The sequence below is a fragment of the Juglans microcarpa x Juglans regia genome, chromosome 1D, assembly GCF_004785595.1.
Source record: "Juglans microcarpa x Juglans regia isolate MS1-56 chromosome 1D, Jm3101_v1.0, whole genome shotgun sequence".
Taxonomy (NCBI): Eukaryota; Viridiplantae; Streptophyta; class Magnoliopsida; order Fagales; family Juglandaceae; genus Juglans; species Juglans microcarpa x Juglans regia.
Genome location: NC_054594.1, coordinates 16,012,278 through 16,032,258, shown reverse-complemented (window position 1 = coordinate 16,032,258; position 19,981 = coordinate 16,012,278). Strand labels below are relative to the sequence as shown.

General features: G+C 37.7%; 2 protein-coding genes across 3 annotated transcripts; one reads left to right on the top strand and one right to left on the bottom strand.

The window, feature by feature from the left end:
- The first annotated feature begins 890 nt into the window (after positions 1-890).
- On the top strand, positions 891-4,913 carry LOC121256428 (cyclin-dependent kinase inhibitor 5-like). 2 transcript variants are annotated; one of them, XM_041157225.1, is made up of 3 exons: positions 891-1,571; positions 3,996-4,214; positions 4,360-4,913. In XM_041157225.1, exons 1-3 carry the CDS (start codon positions 1,033-1,035, stop codon positions 4,427-4,429), a joined length of 828 nt encoding a protein of 275 aa, XP_041013159.1. In that variant the 5' UTR covers positions 891-1,032; the 3' UTR covers positions 4,430-4,913. The 2 variants fall into 2 exon arrangements, with proteins under 2 accessions (XP_041013159.1, XP_041013167.1); XM_041157233.1 differs by having other exon boundaries at positions 896-1,571; positions 4,011-4,214.
- Positions 4,914-7,726: 2,813 nt separating this feature from the next.
- LOC121266205 (26S proteasome non-ATPase regulatory subunit 1 homolog A-like) lies at positions 7,727-15,921 on the bottom strand. The gene is made up of 13 exons (XM_041169970.1): positions 15,627-15,921; positions 12,587-12,656; positions 12,099-12,204; positions 11,830-11,941; positions 11,582-11,750; positions 10,977-11,452; positions 10,738-10,873; positions 10,383-10,640; positions 10,073-10,293; positions 9,724-9,982; positions 9,240-9,472; positions 8,639-9,161; positions 7,727-8,281 (listed from the first exon to the last, which is right to left on the bottom strand). The coding sequence occupies exons 1-13, from the start codon at positions 15,770-15,772 to the stop codon at positions 7,958-7,960; spliced, it is 3,033 nt and encodes a 1,010-aa protein (XP_041025904.1). The 5' UTR covers positions 15,773-15,921; the 3' UTR covers positions 7,727-7,957.
- Positions 15,922-19,981: the final 4,060 nt, after the last annotated feature.

Genomic DNA, 19,981 nt, shown 5'->3' with positions numbered 1-19,981 from the left:
TTGTAAGAAGTTGGAAGCTTATATCCACTCTCCTCACCAAGCCTAAATAACTTTAAATTTTATTTTTTTTTAAAAAAGTTCTTAACTTCAATTCAAACATATTGTTTTTAGAATTCATAAAATTCTTTTATTTTTCTAATCATTTGAAGTTTTTCACTTGCTTAGATTTCATAAAATTATTCTATTTTCCTTTTCCTCTAATCATTTGCTTAGATTTTAGTAAATAATTAAAAAATAAAATAAATAAAAAATAACTTTTATAAATACCCAAGAAAACCCTAAAAAGTAAAAAATATATATTTAAAAAAACTTTATGAATGTACTCGCCCACTTCTCACCAACCCAAATATAAATAACTTGTTTAGGAAAAAATAAAAAATAGATAGAGTGGTATTGTAACCAACGAGAATGTAGCCCGATAAATTATTTCGAGTAGGTCAAACGTTTTTTTTAATAAATTTTTTTATATTTTTAAATATATTTTTTAAAAAATTTACAATATTATTAAATAAAAAAAAAAAAACATCGGTAGACGCAGCCTCAGGAGCCCGATCATTTCTGAAATGGATATTTATTTAATTACGGAATTCGATAAAAATGGATAAAAGATTTGATTGTTCATAACTTCATACTCTGTAATCTCAGCCGGTGCAGGTGGAAACTCAGTAAATAAACCAATTAAAAAAAATTAAAAAAGTGAAAGTACCACCAGAAAATAAAAAAAAAATAAAAAATAAAAAATAAAAATAGCATGAGAAATATAAAGGAAGAAAAAAAAGAAGGGAAGAGAAATTGGAAGTACAGGGACCCTGACTTCCCCAGCCCTACCAAATATTATTTATTTCTATTATCATTTTTTTTTTCCTTTTGTTTACTTTGAAGCATAGGCACTACAAATAGCCACCTCCCGGTTCCTTCCATCTCTCTCTCTGCCCCCATCTCTCTCTCCCCATCTCTCTCTCTCTCTCTATGAGAGCTTCAGCTTAGCTCAGCTTCTGGCTTTTGAAGCACGTAGAAGGGCATATCAGCATCATGGGAAAGTACATTCGCAAGGCCAAAACAACAGGCGAGGTCGCCGTCATGGATGTCTCCCATTCCTCCCTCGGTGTCCGTACCCGCGCCCGTACTCTCGCCCTCCAGAAATCCCCTCCCCCTCCTCCTCCCACAGCCGTCTCCGGTTCCGGTTCCTATCTTCAGCTCCGGAGCCGCCGCCTCGAGAAGCCCCCTATTCTTCTTCCCACCCACGACTCTGTACCCAAGCGCCACAGACAGGGACCCAACAACAGAGAAAGCTGTGCGCAGCAGCAAAAGCAAATCATCCCCGATAAGGCTAATTCTAACCCTAACTCTAACCCTAGGGCGGGGTCGAGGCTGAGAGTGGCCTCCGTGGGCTCAGCTTCCGATTGGCCGGTCTCGCTTGGGCACTTGGAAGAGGCGAAGAACGTTGTGTGTAGTGCAAAAGAGGATGGACTTCAAGAGAATGAGGAAAATAGTGGCAACAACATTGGTGATTTGGGGGCCGAGGAAGCATCGTTTGGAGAGAATGTTTTGGAGTTTGAAGGTAGAGAGAGGTGGGTTTTCCTTTTGGGGTTTCTTTTTATTTTCTTCTCAAAACCTCTCATTTTGAGGGTTTTGGGTTATAAAGTGTCTGTTTGGTTGCCGAGAAAACGACGGAATATGAAGGAATTAGAATTTGAAGTCCTGGGTTTTTTTTTTCCTGGCCATTTCCAGGGTTCCGATTTTTCTGTTTCGAATGTCGTATAAAGCACTTTGAGATTTTCCCCCCATAAATAACGTCTTTCACCTCCTTAAGGGAGTAAGAAGAAAATTGAATTTTTGGGTCTTTGAATCTTGGGGGTTTCCATGTTTTTTGTTGGGAGAAAGGGGGAATTCAAATTTTCTCTACCGAGTTTTCATTTGTTTGAGTTTTCAGCTTTTGGATTGAGAAGGGAACTGCGGGTGAATTGGTGCGGCAGTTGTGAAAGCTTTTCATTTTGGGGAAAATTAAATTAAAGTAACCAGGAAATGGAGGAGATTTTAATTTTCGTGTTACTTTGATTCCCTGGGTTTTTTGGCAACCTAACGTAGGAAATTTTGGGGTGTATTCAAAATTTGTTTGTATGGTCCAGTCTTTTTCAAAGCCTCTCTTTTTTCCGTTCCTTTGCAGCGTTGTCTGTCATGCTCTGTTTGATGCTACAGTTCTTTGAGTTTCTTTTTGTCCTTTTTCATGCATCGATGTTTTGCTTCGTGGTTGTAAGAAAGGAAAGAAATTGATACTGGTAGGACCGTCGGAGCCTAAGAAAATATGAGCTGTTGTTTATCCAAGGCAGATTTACCAATTGTCTTGGCCGAGTTACTTGCATCTACGCTTTTATCCTTCGATCCTCATGGTGCCCAACGATTTTTTTTTTCATAAAAAAAATTAAATTTTCTCGGTGGTTTTGGTCTGTACAATTTCTTGGTATTTAACGTCTCTTTGTTTTTCTTATTTTATGGAGAACTTGAAGTTGTAGGTAGGGGAGGGTTTTGCTGTTCATTTGTTTTCTGCTTCGTTTTCCTAATGAAGTAGAATTTTATGAATCGCATTTGGTTGAGGGGCTATTTGGGCTCGAAAAAATTGATCAAAAAATCCATTTCTCGAGCTTTAACTTTCGATTTTTTATTTTTTCAAAACTGTTTTTTCTTTCTTTCCACTACAAAATGGAAAATTTGTGATGAGTGTAATTAGGAAAAAAAGGGAGCTTTTGCCAGTATTGGAAATACAATCTGTTACCTTCTTTTTAATAATGAGACATCCAAAAGTGGCTTTTCTGTTGATTTACGCGGTGTTGGTTATAGTTATATGATCTGAACCTTGAACGCATCAAACTATCAGTTCTCTAATATTATTCACTACTGCCTTTTTAATTGTATATTTTCGGGTCGGTGGAGAAGAATCATTGCTGCTGTCTTTTTGTTCATATTTGATTGTTTATAGGCTGTATTGTGCTTTATAATGACGTTTTTACTTGTTTCTAGAACTTGGATGGTTACTGACACATGGTCTTCCAAATGAAGTATGTCCTATATATTGTTTCTTCATTTTGATGTTCTCAAGAGATTGATCTCATTGCATTATTCTAATTTGAAGCAACGAAAGCTTCTTCTTGTTTTTCCTCCAGTAGATGCTTCTGCAGTATTACAAGTTACAACACTGCTGTTATTTTGCACGGTGTTTTCTTCTGACGATAAATATGCTGGCGGGGGAGGGAAAGAGAGAGAGGGGGCCCCGGGTTTATTTTTATTTTTTTTCTTGTTGTTTCCCTCCAATTGGTCTTAGTTTTTTAAAGAATCATGGACAAAGACTTTATCATTATAAGATAAGGAAACACTTTGAGAATTTGGATTTGGATTTTTAGCTGTTTTTACTTTATTTTTGTAATTGAATATCTGTCTGGCATTACTTAGCTCAGAAGAGAAACACTTATTTAATGTTGTAATTACAGCTCAAAAAGTGAAATGTACTCAAAAGTAAATTAATAATAATTTATTCTTTGGGTATTTAATGAAAGTAATTTCACTCCTATAAATCGTTCATGAATTATGAGAGCCTTCTCGTTGGAGATTTGGTGAATGAAGCATATCATGATGGTAGTAAAAGAGGAGAAAATAAAATGAAATTGAACTCTTTGGCCTTGATGTTTTGTGTTTTATGTTGCTTTTCCTGTGATAATGAGTGGGGTCCTCGTAGTTGGGGAAACGTACTGGGGTGGAAGATACCAAAAAAAAAAAAAAAAAAAGAGTCGGCATACAGAAAATAATGGTAGATACTATTGTTCACGGATTATTCTGTTCATATTGATATTTCTGCATAAACTTAATTTTGCTTAGCTTAGCCATTGATGGTGCCACAATTGTGATACATGTGTTGCATTACGGATCATATTATTATTTTTTATTTCACTTTTGCTACATGAATGTTCTGGTATTGTTGTTGTGTATATTATATAATTTAGTCTTTTTGGTGACAGGAGTACTCGGGAATCCACACCTTGCAGTTTGATTAGGGACCCAGACACCATAAGAACCCCTTGTTCTACCACCAGGCCTACTGGCTTGACAGAGACTAACCGCAGAACCCAGAACAGAACTGGGAGACATATCCCAACAGCACATGAAATGGACGAGTTTTTTGCTGGTGCTGAAGAAGAGCAGCAAAGACAGTTCATTGAGAAGTATGCGAGATACATTTTTCCTTAGTTTCTCCACTTGGGATTAATTACATCTATGTTGCTCTTGCCTGTAAAATTCCAATTGCAAGATTTAGTTACATTCCATGAGCCTGATATGGTAGTGTTGCCAATTCGGGTTTATCTGCAGGTACAACTTCGATCCTGTCAATGAGAAGCCGCTCCCAGGGCGTTATGAATGGGAGAAATTAGACCCTTGAATGACATTAGTGTTCCATCAGCACATCTTTTCCTGCATATTCTCGGTTGGTCTTGAGCTTAGGATTTTTGAAGTAGCAGGAATTAGAGCTTTAGTTGGAATGGTGATGGTTTTATTTCCATTTTCCATCACCCTTTAATTCACTTGTAAAGAAAGTAGGACTATCAAAGATATGTGTAGACTAATGGTCTGTAACATAACAGAGGTTATGACGTGTGAGTTACACAACAAAATACAAATCAAAGTCCTTTGTCTAACAGATCATCTGGAGAGGGGAAGGGAAAGAGGGTTGTACTTGTAGGGTGTAAGGTTAGGGTTCAGCCAGCTAGGTTAGTTTGTGGTACAGAAATTTACTTAGATTTTCCCCTTTTTTCTTATTTTAGTACTGTATTTTCCTCCTCTCCCCCTTGTCATACTTGTACTGATGGAACTTTGAAAAGCTCTATGGAATAAGCATGATCCCGTGGCCCCTGTTATTATTATTATTGTTATTATTAATGTTTTTTGTTTTTTCTCTTCGCAACTTGGGCCTCTTTTTGGTCTACACGCGAGACCGTGCATCTTTCTTTCATCAGCTTCTGGTGATACTGCTGCTCCTTACTGTTTCTCTGAAGCAACATTGTTCAAAATTTGTTGGTTTCCTCAAAACCTCGTGAGAACGGTTGGTGGCTTTTGTGGGTGGGGTTGCTGGTCGTTGTAGTAGGGTAAGCATGACGTATTGGTAGAATCATATACTGTCCTTGCTCTATTGCACTCTTCTAATTCTAATTGGTCATATATATTGGTGGGGGTGGAAGATTGTAAAGCTATATGCCTATATTATTTCTGACATCAACTACTGAAATGGTGTTTTCATTGCCATAATAATGGCAGTTGTACAAGTGTTTGGGTTAGAAAATTGTAAGAAATCTTGTAGTTAAATGCGGTGTGTAAATCTTGTTAGTAATGAATGTGTGGCTGTTTTGATTGGAAACAGATGGTGGTTGAAGTGGACTAATGGTGGTGTGGTGGGTGTTGCTTTAAGATAATATTGGAGGATGAAACTGAGGAATCTTCAATTTCCAATGAAAGCTTTTTAGTTTTTCAAATCGGTGAGTGCAGATTAGTGGCAAAATTTCAAATGGGCTTTTGATTGTTTGCTCATTAGTGGTGGACTCTTTAACAAAGAAAAATGTCTCCCAGATGCACTATTTGTGGCTACTATTGACTGTTATTTATGAAAACCAAGGATTTATGGATAAAGGAAGCTCCTGGTTTTCACCTAAATCGTGGGTAAAAAAAGGCAAAAAAGAAAACATTAACTCTCACGCAAAGTAATAGCCCACAATTAATTTTATTTTCTCGTGTCAAGTACTTCAACTTGTGATATTGAGGGTGTTCGGTAGAAAACAAAGGAGAGATGTTGACACCTTACGTGCATGATTTTACAGGCTTACCTGTTTTTGGGAGGTTGGATGATGAGTCTCACTTATGTGAACATTTTGTGCAGAACTGCAAGAAGCAGTTCTTTAAAACAGGCACTTTCTCTTATGTGGTCTTTCCTTAGGCATATCAAGAAAGCTTGCACAAGGCCTGGCAGTAACAACAACATATCAGTAGGAGCATGTTGCACACATCACAGGTGCTTTCTTTGCTGCCATTCAGGTGGTCCTAGGTTTTGTTCTGGCTTCGAGGATGACAATAACTTTGTGTTGGGAGGTGATGTGTCTTGAATGCTAGTCAGAGCTTTGAACTAATCTGTAGAAATTTGGATGTGGCTGGTGGAAAATGGTTAGTGTTTAATCTATTAAGATAATAATTAAATAAGCAAATTTACCTTTTTCCAATTGCGTTAAACCTTTGAAACAAATGATGATTAATATGCGTCAGCTTTAACTTTTGAACCAAGTGACGATTTAAGTGGTGGAGAGAGATAATTTCAGTAGCTGTTATCGTTATTTGCTTTCAAATTGGGATCCCGCCCCGTTCAAGTCCTATGGAAAACATATATGGTATGCTCATATAATGATTTGTATTATCCTTGGGATTTCTTATGAGGGCAAGATTTTGGAAGGATACTCCAATGGTAGTTGAGTTTGGCGAAGTGATGCTTTCTACATTTTTTAGCCCTTCGCTTAAGATGGCACTTATTGGGGGGATAAAAATAGGAGTAGCCCCATGCAAAATACTAATAGTACTATGAGAAGAGTAGTATCTTATTTAACGAGAAAAGGAGGCCTCTCAACATGAAAAAAGTGTTTTTACAACTAAACAAAAAAAAAAAAAAAAAAAAAAAACATGTATTTTCTTCTTCTCTCTCTTTTCCCAATTCAAGGCTAATCTTTTAGTTGATCAACAGGGAAAAATCTTTCATATTCTTACCCAAACTTGAGAGTTTCAATTAAGAGAGAGATAAATACATGAACTGTGTCTTACAGTATTTATTGATGTTCATGTGAATTTTTCAAGCAACACGAAATAGTTCATTGCTGTTTAGAGCTTACTTCATGTGTTTATCTCTTTTCTACTTGAAACTCTCAAATTCAAATAATAACTTAATAAAATTATGGTAGGATCACTAGAGGTTTATAAGAACAGCTTTCAAAATAGTAGAGACAACTCATGTTCTTATACTCGGAGCTCAAATAATCAGGACTTGGATAAGTACGAATTTATTAAATCGGATAATTCATAACAAGTCTGAATTCAGTAGTTTATGGTTTGATTAAAGACTAAAAAAACATATACACAATGCAATTGAAACATTTGCAATCATAAAATATAAATTCATATATATGATCTCAAGGTTCCTCCTTTTTTTTTTTTTTGGTCTCAAAGAGAATGGTAACAACTTCAATTCAAAATACTAATCGCTCACCAAATTTGTTCTTATCAAAATAATAAAATTTTCTCATATTTTCGTACAATAAAAGGAAAAATGGTCATATTTGGAATACAATTTTTTAAAATTATGGAAAATTTAAATAAACTAGAATTGGTTTGAACTAATCGTGAAAAATTACACCGAAATCGGTTTGAAGTTTAATCAGCTTAATGGCCCCATGGGCTGTTTAACATTGAGGCTTTACCTTCTAGGCTCTATATATATATATATTGGTTTTAAGAAATGCTACTTGTCATCCTTACACCAACATGTATGATTTGTTATTTTTATCATTTTATTTAAACACAGATTTACACATTAATGTGTTAAAATAGAAGGACAAAAATGACAAATTACATGTTGGTGTGATGTAGGGGGTGATAAGTTAAATTTTTCATTGGTTTTAAGGGAGAAAAGGAGAAGTATCATTCAGGATGACTAACCGTAATGAGCTGTAAAATACACAGATTGTTCAAGTCGTAAATTTAAGACGTGTTAGTTGCAAGAGAGAGAACGGGATCGCACATTAAAAACAAGAATTCCTTGTTTCTCTTCTTTTGATTAATTGCCAGCAAACTTTAACTTTTGGCATGGCCAGAACAATGAAGTTTCTCAAAGACTGAAATAAACTCACCACCAAAATGAACAGATGGATCAAGACCATAATCAAGAAGTAAATTCAAAAGGTTGAGGTGGCTGAGGCTCCTCATCAATTGCCATGGCGGATGCAGAACCCTGCTGTCCGGTTGTTGCTCCACCAGCAGCCGATGCTGCTGTTGCCGGAGTGTCCGTAAGGGACAGTACCTCAGGTTCTGTAGGACGCAAATCTCTAAGAAGAACAAACCCAGAAGGTGCCAACTTTACTGGCACGTATCTACTTTCTTCCAGAAATTTAATGAATTTTTGCTGTGCAGGAACTACTCTGGCAGGGTTAGTCAGAATCTCATAAGAAGGCTCGGGCTCGGATTTCTTCTCTGTTGGGCCATCAACCTGCCATACAGAAAGTAGGAAATAATCATTATGCGACGCCCGAAACTAACCAAAATGTGTTAAGTAATTGAGTCTGGCAATAGATCAATCGATTCATTTTTTAACTAGGGCCTCCTGGTATTTTTCCATCGATAACTGACATTCAATGCCTAGAAATCACACCACTACACATTATATATAAAAGGTCGCAGGGATGTTTTCCCTTCTAAGTTCCAAACGTAGACTTCTTTATTTGGGTAAAGCTGAAAACATTGACTTCATTGAAGTAATGCACTAATAAATTAACACCATAATAATATCAATGTAAAACACTATATAGGGTAAGGTGGTGGCCATGCAGCAGTGGCTGATAATTACCTGCATAGAGTCCCCATCCCTCTCGCTAGACGATTTTCCTTTCACACTATTTTGACCAACAGATGAAGACTCTGCCCCAGATGATGCCTTTTCAGCATTAGCCTTCTGATCGGCTTCCTTTTTCACCCTAGTTTTGGCCTTTGCTGACGTTGACAGAACTGCAGTGGGCAGTTTTACAGTGAAAGTAGTCGTTGGTGCAGTTGTTGGTTTAGGATATTCAAAAAGTGATGGTTTTGCATGTGATAAGAACTCAAACCTTGGGACTTTGAGGTCATAATTCAGTCCAATAAAAGCAGTTGGCGAGAATGACAAGCTTATGAAATAAATAAGGGGGTACCAGTACCAAAACTGGCTGAAAACTGCTAGACCAACAACTGCCGTGACTTTATCATGCTTTGTCTTGGAAAGCAATCTTATGGTCACATTCCTTCCACCTGCATCCAGAATCCCAGAGGCCAAGATTGCACCCATCTTGCTCATGGTGTCTTCATGTTTATCAAGTATTATTTTCTCCAATTGTCGCCTAGAAATTAAGAAGAAATTAGAAACATTACAAGAAAATAAAGGTCTGAGAAAAACATAAAATATAAGAAAACAATACCTGAAAGTTCCAACACGAGAATCACTGGCTTCACTAATCTGGACCATAACCATAGCCATTGCAATGAGGGCACCTTGACGAACAAAATCAACAACATCTGACATCAAAGGCTCTAGCAAAGATATAGCCTCACTCAGGCCAGTACCAGCACAGGAAATGCCCACTGCAAGAGCCGCACCATATCGAACATGAGGGTTGTAAGACTCAGACAGCAGGGAGACAATTCGAGGAGTCTGCAGATTAATTGTGCAGTGAGATCCATAGCAATACAACAAGAGAACTTAACAAACAGTCAAGAATAACCCACAAAAAGTGTACAATTAAACACAAGTAAAATGAAAAAGATTTAGAAAATATATGAAGGGCAGAAAAGATATTCAAAGAAAAAGAGGGAAAAGCATGCATCATGTTGCATTGAGAATGACACTCCCAAAAAATAAAAGATCGGGCAGCACAGAAACAGAAGAAAAAAGAAATCACCAACCTGCTCTGGCTCAGAGTACAGGACAAACCCAAGTGCTAGAACAGCAGTCCTCCTGACATCATCACTCACATCCGATACAGCAAAGTGGAGCAGCTGCCGAATGGCTTTGTTGTTTGCTGTTCCCCTATAGGCCAGTGCCAATGCATACATACCACCATAACGTAATATAGGATCCTGATCACGAGTCATCTGCTCAATTAGTGTGTCTGCTTCTTCTTCTCTTCCGTAGACTGTAAGGGCTATTCCCAATGCTAAACCCCTGCAACATCCGATAACCAAATACACAAAATTGAAAATCATATACAGAGAAGCCTCAGTCCCACAACCAGGTCACTATAGCAAACTTTACCGTATGATCTTCTCATGTTGTGTCTCGTGTGCATAAGTAAGCATCTCACTTGCCTTCTCACTTGCAGTTCCAACCATGAGTAAACCCATACTGATGCCTGCAGCTTCACCAGCAACAGCACTGTCAGTGTAGAGAACATTTTTAATGTCATCATAAATATCTTCGTCTGCGGTTCCTAGAGCTGCCAAACCAAGACCTAAGCATGCACCATGTTGGATTACCTGCACCCAAAAGTCCCAATATAAACTTCATTTATAACAAAAAAATTCTGTTCCCTGAGAAAAGGATGCCCATGTTCTAAAACCAGTACCTCCACATTAGTACTGTGCAGGCTATCACGAAGGAATTGTTTGATGCCCTCACCATGGTTGGCATGTATAAGACCCAAAGCATAAAGAGCTCCACCTTCTGAGTATGGACTGCCACCACCACCACCACCAGCAGCCCCACCCTGAGGCAAGTAAGGTGCCATCAGTGACCTCCCTTGTTGTAGGTGGCCTCTGTGAATAACTCCAAGACCAGCAGTCGCACTAAACTTAGCCCAGTTTGTGGCTCTGCTCAGCCAGTCCTGACAATTTCAAGAATCCACAAGAATAAGAACATAACACACACTTGTCAAAGTATACATACACAAAAATGCAGTATGAAAGGAAAAGCTGACTCACTAGGTTTTCCCTTAGAAATGTATCCACTGTCGTTCCAGCATGCATAATTGCATTAGCATAAATCGTTGCACTATGACAGACACTATTTCTCATCTCAACAGACTGCTTAATTGTCTTAAGAATAAGAAGATCTGATCTGTATGCAAATTGAAGCGAACTCAGCAAGGACCCAATAAATAAATGTTTCTAAGGGACAAAAACAGTACAAAATTTGAAAATAAAGCAAGCAAATGTCTCACTTGTTATGGCTGTACAAGAATTGAAGTGTCAACTGTATTGACGTCTCTCCTGACAAAATTCCCTTAATTTTGGTCAACCTCTCAGCATATATTACTTCACTTGGAATGAGTTTACGCACATTCAAATTAGAAGCAGTACTCCCGTCAGTCATCTGAACATCCTCTGGAGCAGTATGATTTTCATTCTGAGAAGCATCTGGTTCAATAGATCCAGGCTGCACTGGTTCAGAAGGTTGAGTCTTGGGAATTGAAAGGCGATCTCTCACATTTAAGAGAAATGCTTGGCGTTCATTTTCTACAAGATCGAAAGCTATTTGAAGTGCCAAAAGAGCTTCATCCTTGTTTTCAGAGCGGAGAAGCTTTTCCAATATAATTGCAACAGCTTCAGGTTTGTCCAAGAACATAAGACACTGACATATACTCAAATAATCAGGAGACGACAACTTTTGATACACTTGAACGAGGAGACGAAGTACCTGTAGGAACAACCAAAAAGGATTGATGTCTGTCACTCACCCCCTTGGACCAAGAATCAGGAGGTCAAACAGCAAGTATAAAAATACAATCCATAAATATTCAGAGAACTAGAACAGCAATATACTTACCTCGTGTCGATATTCTCTAAGATTAACGAAGGAATGAGAGACATTAATGCAATAAGATAAAGTGCCTTGAACATTATCACTCTTTGTGATTGCTTCCTCAAGTTTATCCAATCGCCGGCATTCAATTGCAATACCCATAGCTTGTGGGTATTTTCCATCAGCAATACACCTAAATGAAGAAATACTAAGATTAGCTTAAACATCTGAGGTGCTACTTTCAATTGGGAAAAAAGGGCAGCTTTACATACTTATCCAGCATTCTCTCCACAATTGCCTCCAATCTAGGGTCCACCTTTGCAGATTCAGCATTTGATTCTGCAGCCTTAGCCTTAAGACTGGCATATTCATCAATAGCTTTAGCTGTGAAAAGGATCAAAAAGAAAAAATTACATGTAAACATATTATGATCATAAAATTCCTCAAACACACACATATTACTTCAACCTCTTAAGATAATTGAATTTTATGATCAAAATTCAATCCCATTGATATTTTTAACTAACACAATCACTCGTACCAAGAAGTGTATGGACATAATCAGAATCCTCTGACACATCAAATAAAGAACCGGCTCCAAGAGCATATGATAACGCATCGTTAAGCTCACTCAAGTAATAGAAGACCTGAGAGAAAAAATTTCCATGTACAAGAGCAAGTTGGTAAAAACTAGATATTCGAGGAGTAAAAAGGGAAAACATGAAATATAGATATTGGGTAGATGCCATGAGACACAAAGTTGCAAAATCTATTTCTTATATTAGTCTAATTGCTTGTAAATTAGCTACTGCAGAGTCAAAAATAAATTACAGCCACTCAAGTCTCGAAATGGTCGATATTCTCTCTTTTGCCACCCAACATATCTGGACCCAAAGGCTCTCATTTCAGAAGACAATGGATTTTGCAAAAGCAACAACATCATTGTGTTTGAACAAAGAACTGCTAGTTCACCATGGAAAGAAAAAAGTGGGGTGGAGAGAGAGAGAGAGAGCAACCAAAGCTTTCTACCTTAGACACAAGTAGGGCAGCAAGTTGTCTCTGATGTTGATCAAATTCTTCATCTTCATACAAACTTTCTCTGCACAACAATGAATCATAGACTCTCATTTCAAGGGAAACAAAAAAAAAAACACAGTACCACCACTAACCTACAAAAAAACAAAATGCCTTGCAACAAATCAGAAATCCAGCAATACCAAAATGAAATCTAATGAGATTATTACACTTGTTTAAGTGTTCGAAAAATTTGCACAACAGAGACATGGTAATTGCTTAAAAGAGTGCAAGAAAGATTACAATATAAAAAACTGTACTAACCAAATCACGGTCCAAGCATTTAAGTGCATCATCCCAAAAATATGGAATGTTTGTCTAGTAATAGCATTTCAACTCCAACTTTGCAGGCAATATATCTCCCACTTGCAAAGTAATATACATACTGATTTGTTTTAATGATGCTGAGTTGAAATCCAAAATTATTTCACAGGGAATCACGATGAAGTGATATTACTACACAAAACCCGTTGTTATAACTATGACTGACACACTTCACATACTGACAAATCTCATCTCCTTTTGACAAGTAATCATACTTTATTAAAAAGTGCAAGTGGTGCAACCCAACTCCATAGGGTTGGGCGGCAGGCCACAGGAAAACGGCCAGCCCGTCCAATCTGCCCAGCCCGCAAGGGAAATGGGTAGGAAATCCACATGTTACCCTGGGTAAGCAGGTGGATTTTCTTAAAAATAAAGGGGGCGAGAATGGGTCCCACCTGCCCGTATATAACCCACCCATACTATATAATTGAAAAAATCCAATTTAACCTCATTCAAACACTCCTATTCTCTCTCTCATACTCTCAATCTGCCGTTCAGCTTTCAACTTCTTCTCTTCTATTCTTCGTCTCCTCCAGCCCTCCTATTCTTCTTCTGCTTCTGCTTCTTATTCTCCTCCTTCTTCTCCTCCTCCTTCTAGCTTTCTTCTTGCAAGTCCATGGTCTTGGGTCACTCGAGCTGGTTGTAGCCGAGAGAGCCATGGCCATGGTCGTGGGTTTTAGTGCCCCACATCCACGACTTAGTCGTGGGTGGTGCCATGGGTCTTTAGAGCGCCACGGCCAAGCCGTGGTCATGGGTCTACATATAGACCCACAACAAAGCCATGACTGTGAGTTTCCGTGACCCACGACCATGGTTTGGTCATTTGTACTTTTGTGAGACCCACGGCTAAGACATGGTCGTGGGCAAGTTGTTCTTCACAACTTTTTTTTTTTTAAAATTTATGATTGGATCTACGTATTTGAAGTTTGATTCTATATTTTGGGATTTGAATGTGAAGATTTGGGGTTGGATTTGTGGGTTTTTCTATTTGGAGTTTTGTTGGGCGAAGTATTGACAGTGGGTTGAAATATCTGCTAGTCCATTCTATGCATTGCCAGGGGGTAAGGGAGGGTGCTACCTGTCCGTATAGGGCGGGTAGCACCCCTAAGGATAAAATTGGATGATTAATTCAATAGGAAAAAGTTTGTCCAATGTACTTGGTTGCCTTTTGTGTTTTTTTATGAAGGCTTCTTACTTAGCAAAAAGGAAACGAAAAAGTTTGAGGATAGATCGTTTTATAAAAAATATTGCATCTTACAACCGAACACTCATTTCCTTAGAGAAATTATATGAAGAAAACGGATCCCTAAGAGTGGCTTTCTTTGTATGTATGACAATGCTAGGCAAAACTATGACCATGGACCATGTAAGGACGAGGAAGCGCCTTATGGTGACGGATTGGAGTTCTACGTGCAAGAAGAGTGGCCTAAACTACTGACCATTTGTTGCTTCATTGATGAAGTGGCTAAGGCCTAGGGAGTGTCAATATTTCACATTCTTGGGATTGAATGGGTGATTCCCTTGACTAATGTGAAGTAATGGTAGAATGAGGGGGTGGTAAATAGGGAGGTAATATGAGTGTAGATGTATGGAGGATGGCTCTGTTATGCGTAATGTGGAGTATTTGAATTGAATGCAACTCCCGCAATTTTGAAGATCACGAGAGAAGTAGATAACGTGCCTAAAGTTAAAATTTTTTATGCTCAAATAATTGTATGAGTTGTCATATGTCCGTATGAGCCCTAGCTTTTCTCCTTTGAAAGATTTACTAATGTTCCCATTTCCCTCCTTGCTAGGTGTTCTCCTATGTATACACCCCCCCCCCCCCCCCCTTCTCCCAAATATACTTGGGTAGTGCCCCTTTAATAAATTCATTGATATAGATTCATCAAAAGCGTATGTTAGACAACCAATCACAACTCAGCTAGTATACTTAGGTAGGACCCCTTTACGCCTTTAATAAATTCATTGACAATAATTATAAAAGAATACAACCAATCACAACTAGGGCAATCTATACTAACAACACTGCCATTACAACTACCTTTGAGTCTAAACAACTACCACAGGACCATATGTTCATCTATTTTTAACATCTTGGAGAGAGATTACAGTCCATCCGAACCCCAACTTGTTGAGATTGATGCAAGAATAAAAATAAGAACCCAATATTAAAAAAAATTACCCCATAGTAACTGCACGTGCGGCATGATAAAGCTGGGTATTTCCTTTTCGGTTTAGGTCTGCAACCATTAGAGTATCGATCAAATTGGAAAAAGTCTCCTCCTTTGCTCACTTCCCCATTAGCCAATCAATTTCAATAAAAACCACAAACCCCAACTCTTTCCCTTACTAAAGAACCCTCGCTGTATTACTTTAACAAGAAAGAATATCATCCTCCACCGGGAAATAGTAAACAAGAATCAAAGTAGAAGGTCGCTAAGACTAAAAAAAAAAAAGAAATTCCTAAAAAAAGATTTAAGCCTCTGCTTTCTATTATCTCCCACAATGTGTAAAAAGAACAATGACGAAAGAAAGTTCATTATTCGCATGTTATGTCTTTCTGTCTCAATTTCTCAACAACAAACAGATCAAGCGCAACTAGAGCCGAAACCCTGCTTAAAAAAAGACCGAGCAATAACAGAAAATTATACAGAGAACGAGAGGGTACATGACAGGAACGCTGGTGGAGATCTCTGGCCAAAAGTTGTCGACCAGATTGTTGAGGTTGGAGAGCGCGTGGAGCTTGAGCGATGGGTGCGCCTCGTTCAGCATCGCCAAAAGCCCTCCCGCGGAGCTCACCATTGTCGCAGCCATGAATGTCACCGCAGAATTACTCAGAATTTAATCTTGAAGAAAAAATGGGACCCCGAACCCTAGCCTATGGGAGAAGACGAGGGAGAGAGAGAGAGAGAGTTGAAATGAAGTTACGAATGATCGTAACGTAATTTGTTTGCTCATTGCTTATGCATCGAATTTGAATTATATATTTGATTGTTTTTTTTTCCCCCCTATGCAGTCAAAGTAAATAATTTGTTTTTTATTTTATTAAACTTACTCAAAAAGTCAAAGTAAATAATTTTTTTTTTTTTTTTTTTTTTTTTTTTTTTTTTTTTTTTTATTATTGAATTGCATTTGTACCTCAAGGGTGCTACCTGCACCCCCGAACGGGCGTTGGCTCCGCCCTCCCCCCCTCCTGGTAGCACCCTTGAACGGGTGGGTGCCCTGTTTGCATATCAAGAGTGAATTGACTTACGACTGTTCGCTCAAAACCTTCGTCCCCTACAACCAAACAAAATGAGATCCAAAATTCAACTCAAGTAGAGAGAGAGATACTTGTGGCTAAAATTCGGAGGGCAACAACTAGAGGGAGAGAGAGAGAGACAATAACGGACGGCGACCGGCGGATGGTGAAATATTGTTAAAAACTCAACCACAACCATTGATTCAAAAGCTTTTGGTTTGTTAGATATTAATTTGGTTAAACCTTTAACCTCAATATCATAATATTCCACCACATTTTCGAACTCGACATCCACGGTGACCCACTTTATTGACACTAACTCGGTGATAGGCCTATCTCTTTTGGTGGTTTCACTCATTTATCAGTATTCAATGACTTAACACCATGCCCATACATAGCTCTAAGGCATTTTAATCTAGCCTACAATTCACCCCCTCTCTGACTTGAACTAGTGACGTGATCCTGCTCTAATACTAAATATGTTAAAGACTCAACCATTGATCAAAAAGTCATTTGATTGTTGAATACTAATTTGATTATATATTTAACTCTCAGGATCATAATATTAGAAGAGAAGAGAGTCAAGATTGAGAGAGGAAAGAGAGAGAGACACCATTGGGGGGGGGGGGGGGTTAACTATTAAACCAAATCTAATGTAAAACAACGACATTTTATTTTAAAAAAAACATAACCTAAGATAAAATGGTGTTGATTTATTAAAAAACTTAGGTTTGCAATGTGTGTGTGTGTAACTGGGCATGAGACCCAGCCTGGGCATCATCCCCTTGTGCCCAGATGCGTGCGGCATCCGCCCACAACCCCTTTGTCTGCGGATTGGGGGAGTTAACTTTTAAACCAAAGCTAATGTAAAACAACAACGTTTTGGGGAGAACAAGAAAAAAACAACTCAGATAAAATGACGTCATTTTATTAAAAAATTTTGATTTTTTAAATATATATGTGTGTGTATATATATATATATATATAATTGGGCTGGACGGACGGGATAAATATCGGGCGGGCTTGGACTCAGCCCATCCCCTAGTGCCCAAATGAGTGCGGGTATTTGCCCGCATGCTCCTTGTCTACGTATAGGGGCCCCCGCCTCAATCTGGCAAGGGCTAGATAGGGTGGGCGTCTGCAACCCCGTCCATCCCTAATTTGTAGCTTTAAAGAATAACAATATAAAGTTTTTAAAAAGAAAATCAATAAAAAGTACTTTCAAAGAATTGATAACCATGTTAAATGTAACCTTTTAAACCATTTTAAATTGCCATGTCTTGAATTTATTAAACTAGATATCTTTAGTTAGGAAATTTTTTGAGAATGTGCTATAGTCAACAAGTTCATAACCTTTGTTGATACAGTTTTAAACTTTTCGACTGCAAATACTCCAATGTATAACTCAATTTTTGTATAGATTCAAAATGAAGACAACAAGTGAAAGTACATATGAAAAAGAAATACACCTACGTGGTTTTTGAGTTTCCTTTTAATTCAAGAGAACGTTAAAAAAAAAAACGGATTTAAATGAAATTTAGGAGATAGTTCGTCATAGTAAAATATAATTAATTGGATAAAACGAATTGAACATAAGATCAGCCGTATCCAATCCCAACATCAATACATTAATGCATCATAATTTGTTATAAAATGCAGTGAAAATTTTGATAATTTTAACATATCCAACACTTGCATGAAATGCAATTTCTATGAAGATTACAAAGTGAACATAAAAATGCGTAATATAACCCGGTTTTCCAAATGAAAAATCTAGGTTTGAAATCCCTCACTCCCTATATAAAAACAAAAAAGTGTAATCTGCCATAGCTTAAAGCCTTAAACAACCTTTTGGTTACATATTCTTAAGAACAACCAAGTTGATTGATGAGTGAAGTCTTTTGAGATAATATTACATGTAAACTTCCACAAAAACTGTTAACCATGATTCAATGTGGGTGATATCATCAAACGAATGCAATTGAAGAATTAATTTAATATACAATTATTGGTTTTTATTTCTTTTCTCTTGATTTTATATATTTTATAATAAAAAATGTTAGACTCACAAACTGCTATACAAAATTATGGCATGTGTCGATGCAAGATATAACTCATCAGTCCGTTTAGGTATAGACGAGTTGGCGGATGAATCTGCGTATGAAGCTGACGTGGACTGCTGATGTCAGAGCAATTTTTATTTAAAAAAAAGGAAAACACGAAGAGAAGAGAAGAGAAGAGAAGAGAAGAGAAGAAGAAGACCATCGACTTCCCAAATCCCCCTCTTCCGTCTCCCCTCCCCCAAATCTCATCTTCGCACTCCAAGATTCACCGTTTGTGGGTGATGCTCTCTTGTTCCTCCCTCTACTACAGATTGGCTGGTCTCTTCTGCGCATGACCCACCTCCTAAGCGTGAGATCCTTCAAGTTGGCTGCACTCCTTTGCAGCTCCGCCACTCAAGTGAACTCCTCAGCGTTGCCTCTAATAGGTGCTTTCATTTCCCCCACTCACTGAGTTTGTTCTTAACTACATGCTCCTCTCTTTTACATTTATACACCTTCTGGTTTGGGGAAAAAAACAAGTTGATAGAAAAATATAAGCAAAAGAAAACGGTATATGAATGTTATCATTAACATGAGAAAATTCTGGGTTCTCTGTACTTCATCTTAGAAAAAAAACTTCCACTAGAAGCAGCTTTTCGGTTGATTAAAGAAGAATACAATTAAATGGGTCATACGACTATACAGTATACAAGACGCATTATATAATTTTTTTTATTCTTCTTTTTATGCAATGCTGGTCGAATTCATTGCATAATTCTTCTTTTTTTTCTTCTTTATATATATATATATATATATATATTAAAGATGTTGGCCGAATTCTTTATGGCTTAAATAGGATGTTGAAAACATTGGAGGATATGCATTTTCATGGTAAAGTGTATTTCAATTTCTTTTTCTTTTCCTTTTTATCTTTGTTTAAGTTACCATAATAAAGGATTTGCCTATGGGGATGCTTCTGGTTGGATGATTCTCACTGAAAAGGGCATCTTTGCAATGCAGGATCCTGGGGAAAGTCTTCATGGGTCGCTACCATGGGAAGTCTTTGATTATGGCAAATTGAGAGTTGGATTTGAAGAGGCAGCATGAAGAAGCTACTCCTATCTATCATCTTTTAATTCCATGTTTAATGTCTACCTTACATAAGCTTGACAAATTGAATTGATGGAATGTTAAGGTGCTTGTGTATATATTCACTTGTGTATTTGAATGGTTTAATAGTAGATGCATGTGAAAGTTTGAATGTAAACCTTGTTTTTTTGTAAATATGCCACAATGTAGCTTGTATTGTAACCCATGAATTACATCGCAAATCTCAGCTCCTATGAGAAGGGGTCTTCACGTTCTCGCTCAGCAGTCGTCTCTCCCTCCTCGATCTTGCTAAACTCTAGGAAATCTCAGCTCCTATGAAAATGTGTCTTCATGGGGTGCCCCAAGCTTGAGCCCATACTTCATCTAGGAGGTGCATGTTTCACCCCCGTGAAGTTGTAACCCCACGGACCATTATCAGGAATCTAATAACGGAAAGCAATAAAATGATCAAGTTAAGTCGATGGGAACAATAAAACCATCCAGCAAGTCAAATAAACATATGAAGATAAATAACCATACAAGTATCCAATCAAAAAGCACAAGTAATTATAGATGCAACTTAAAATAAAATATTGATGGGAGGTTGCATTAAGCACAACAAACTTGAATCTTGGAAACAAAAGGCTGCTT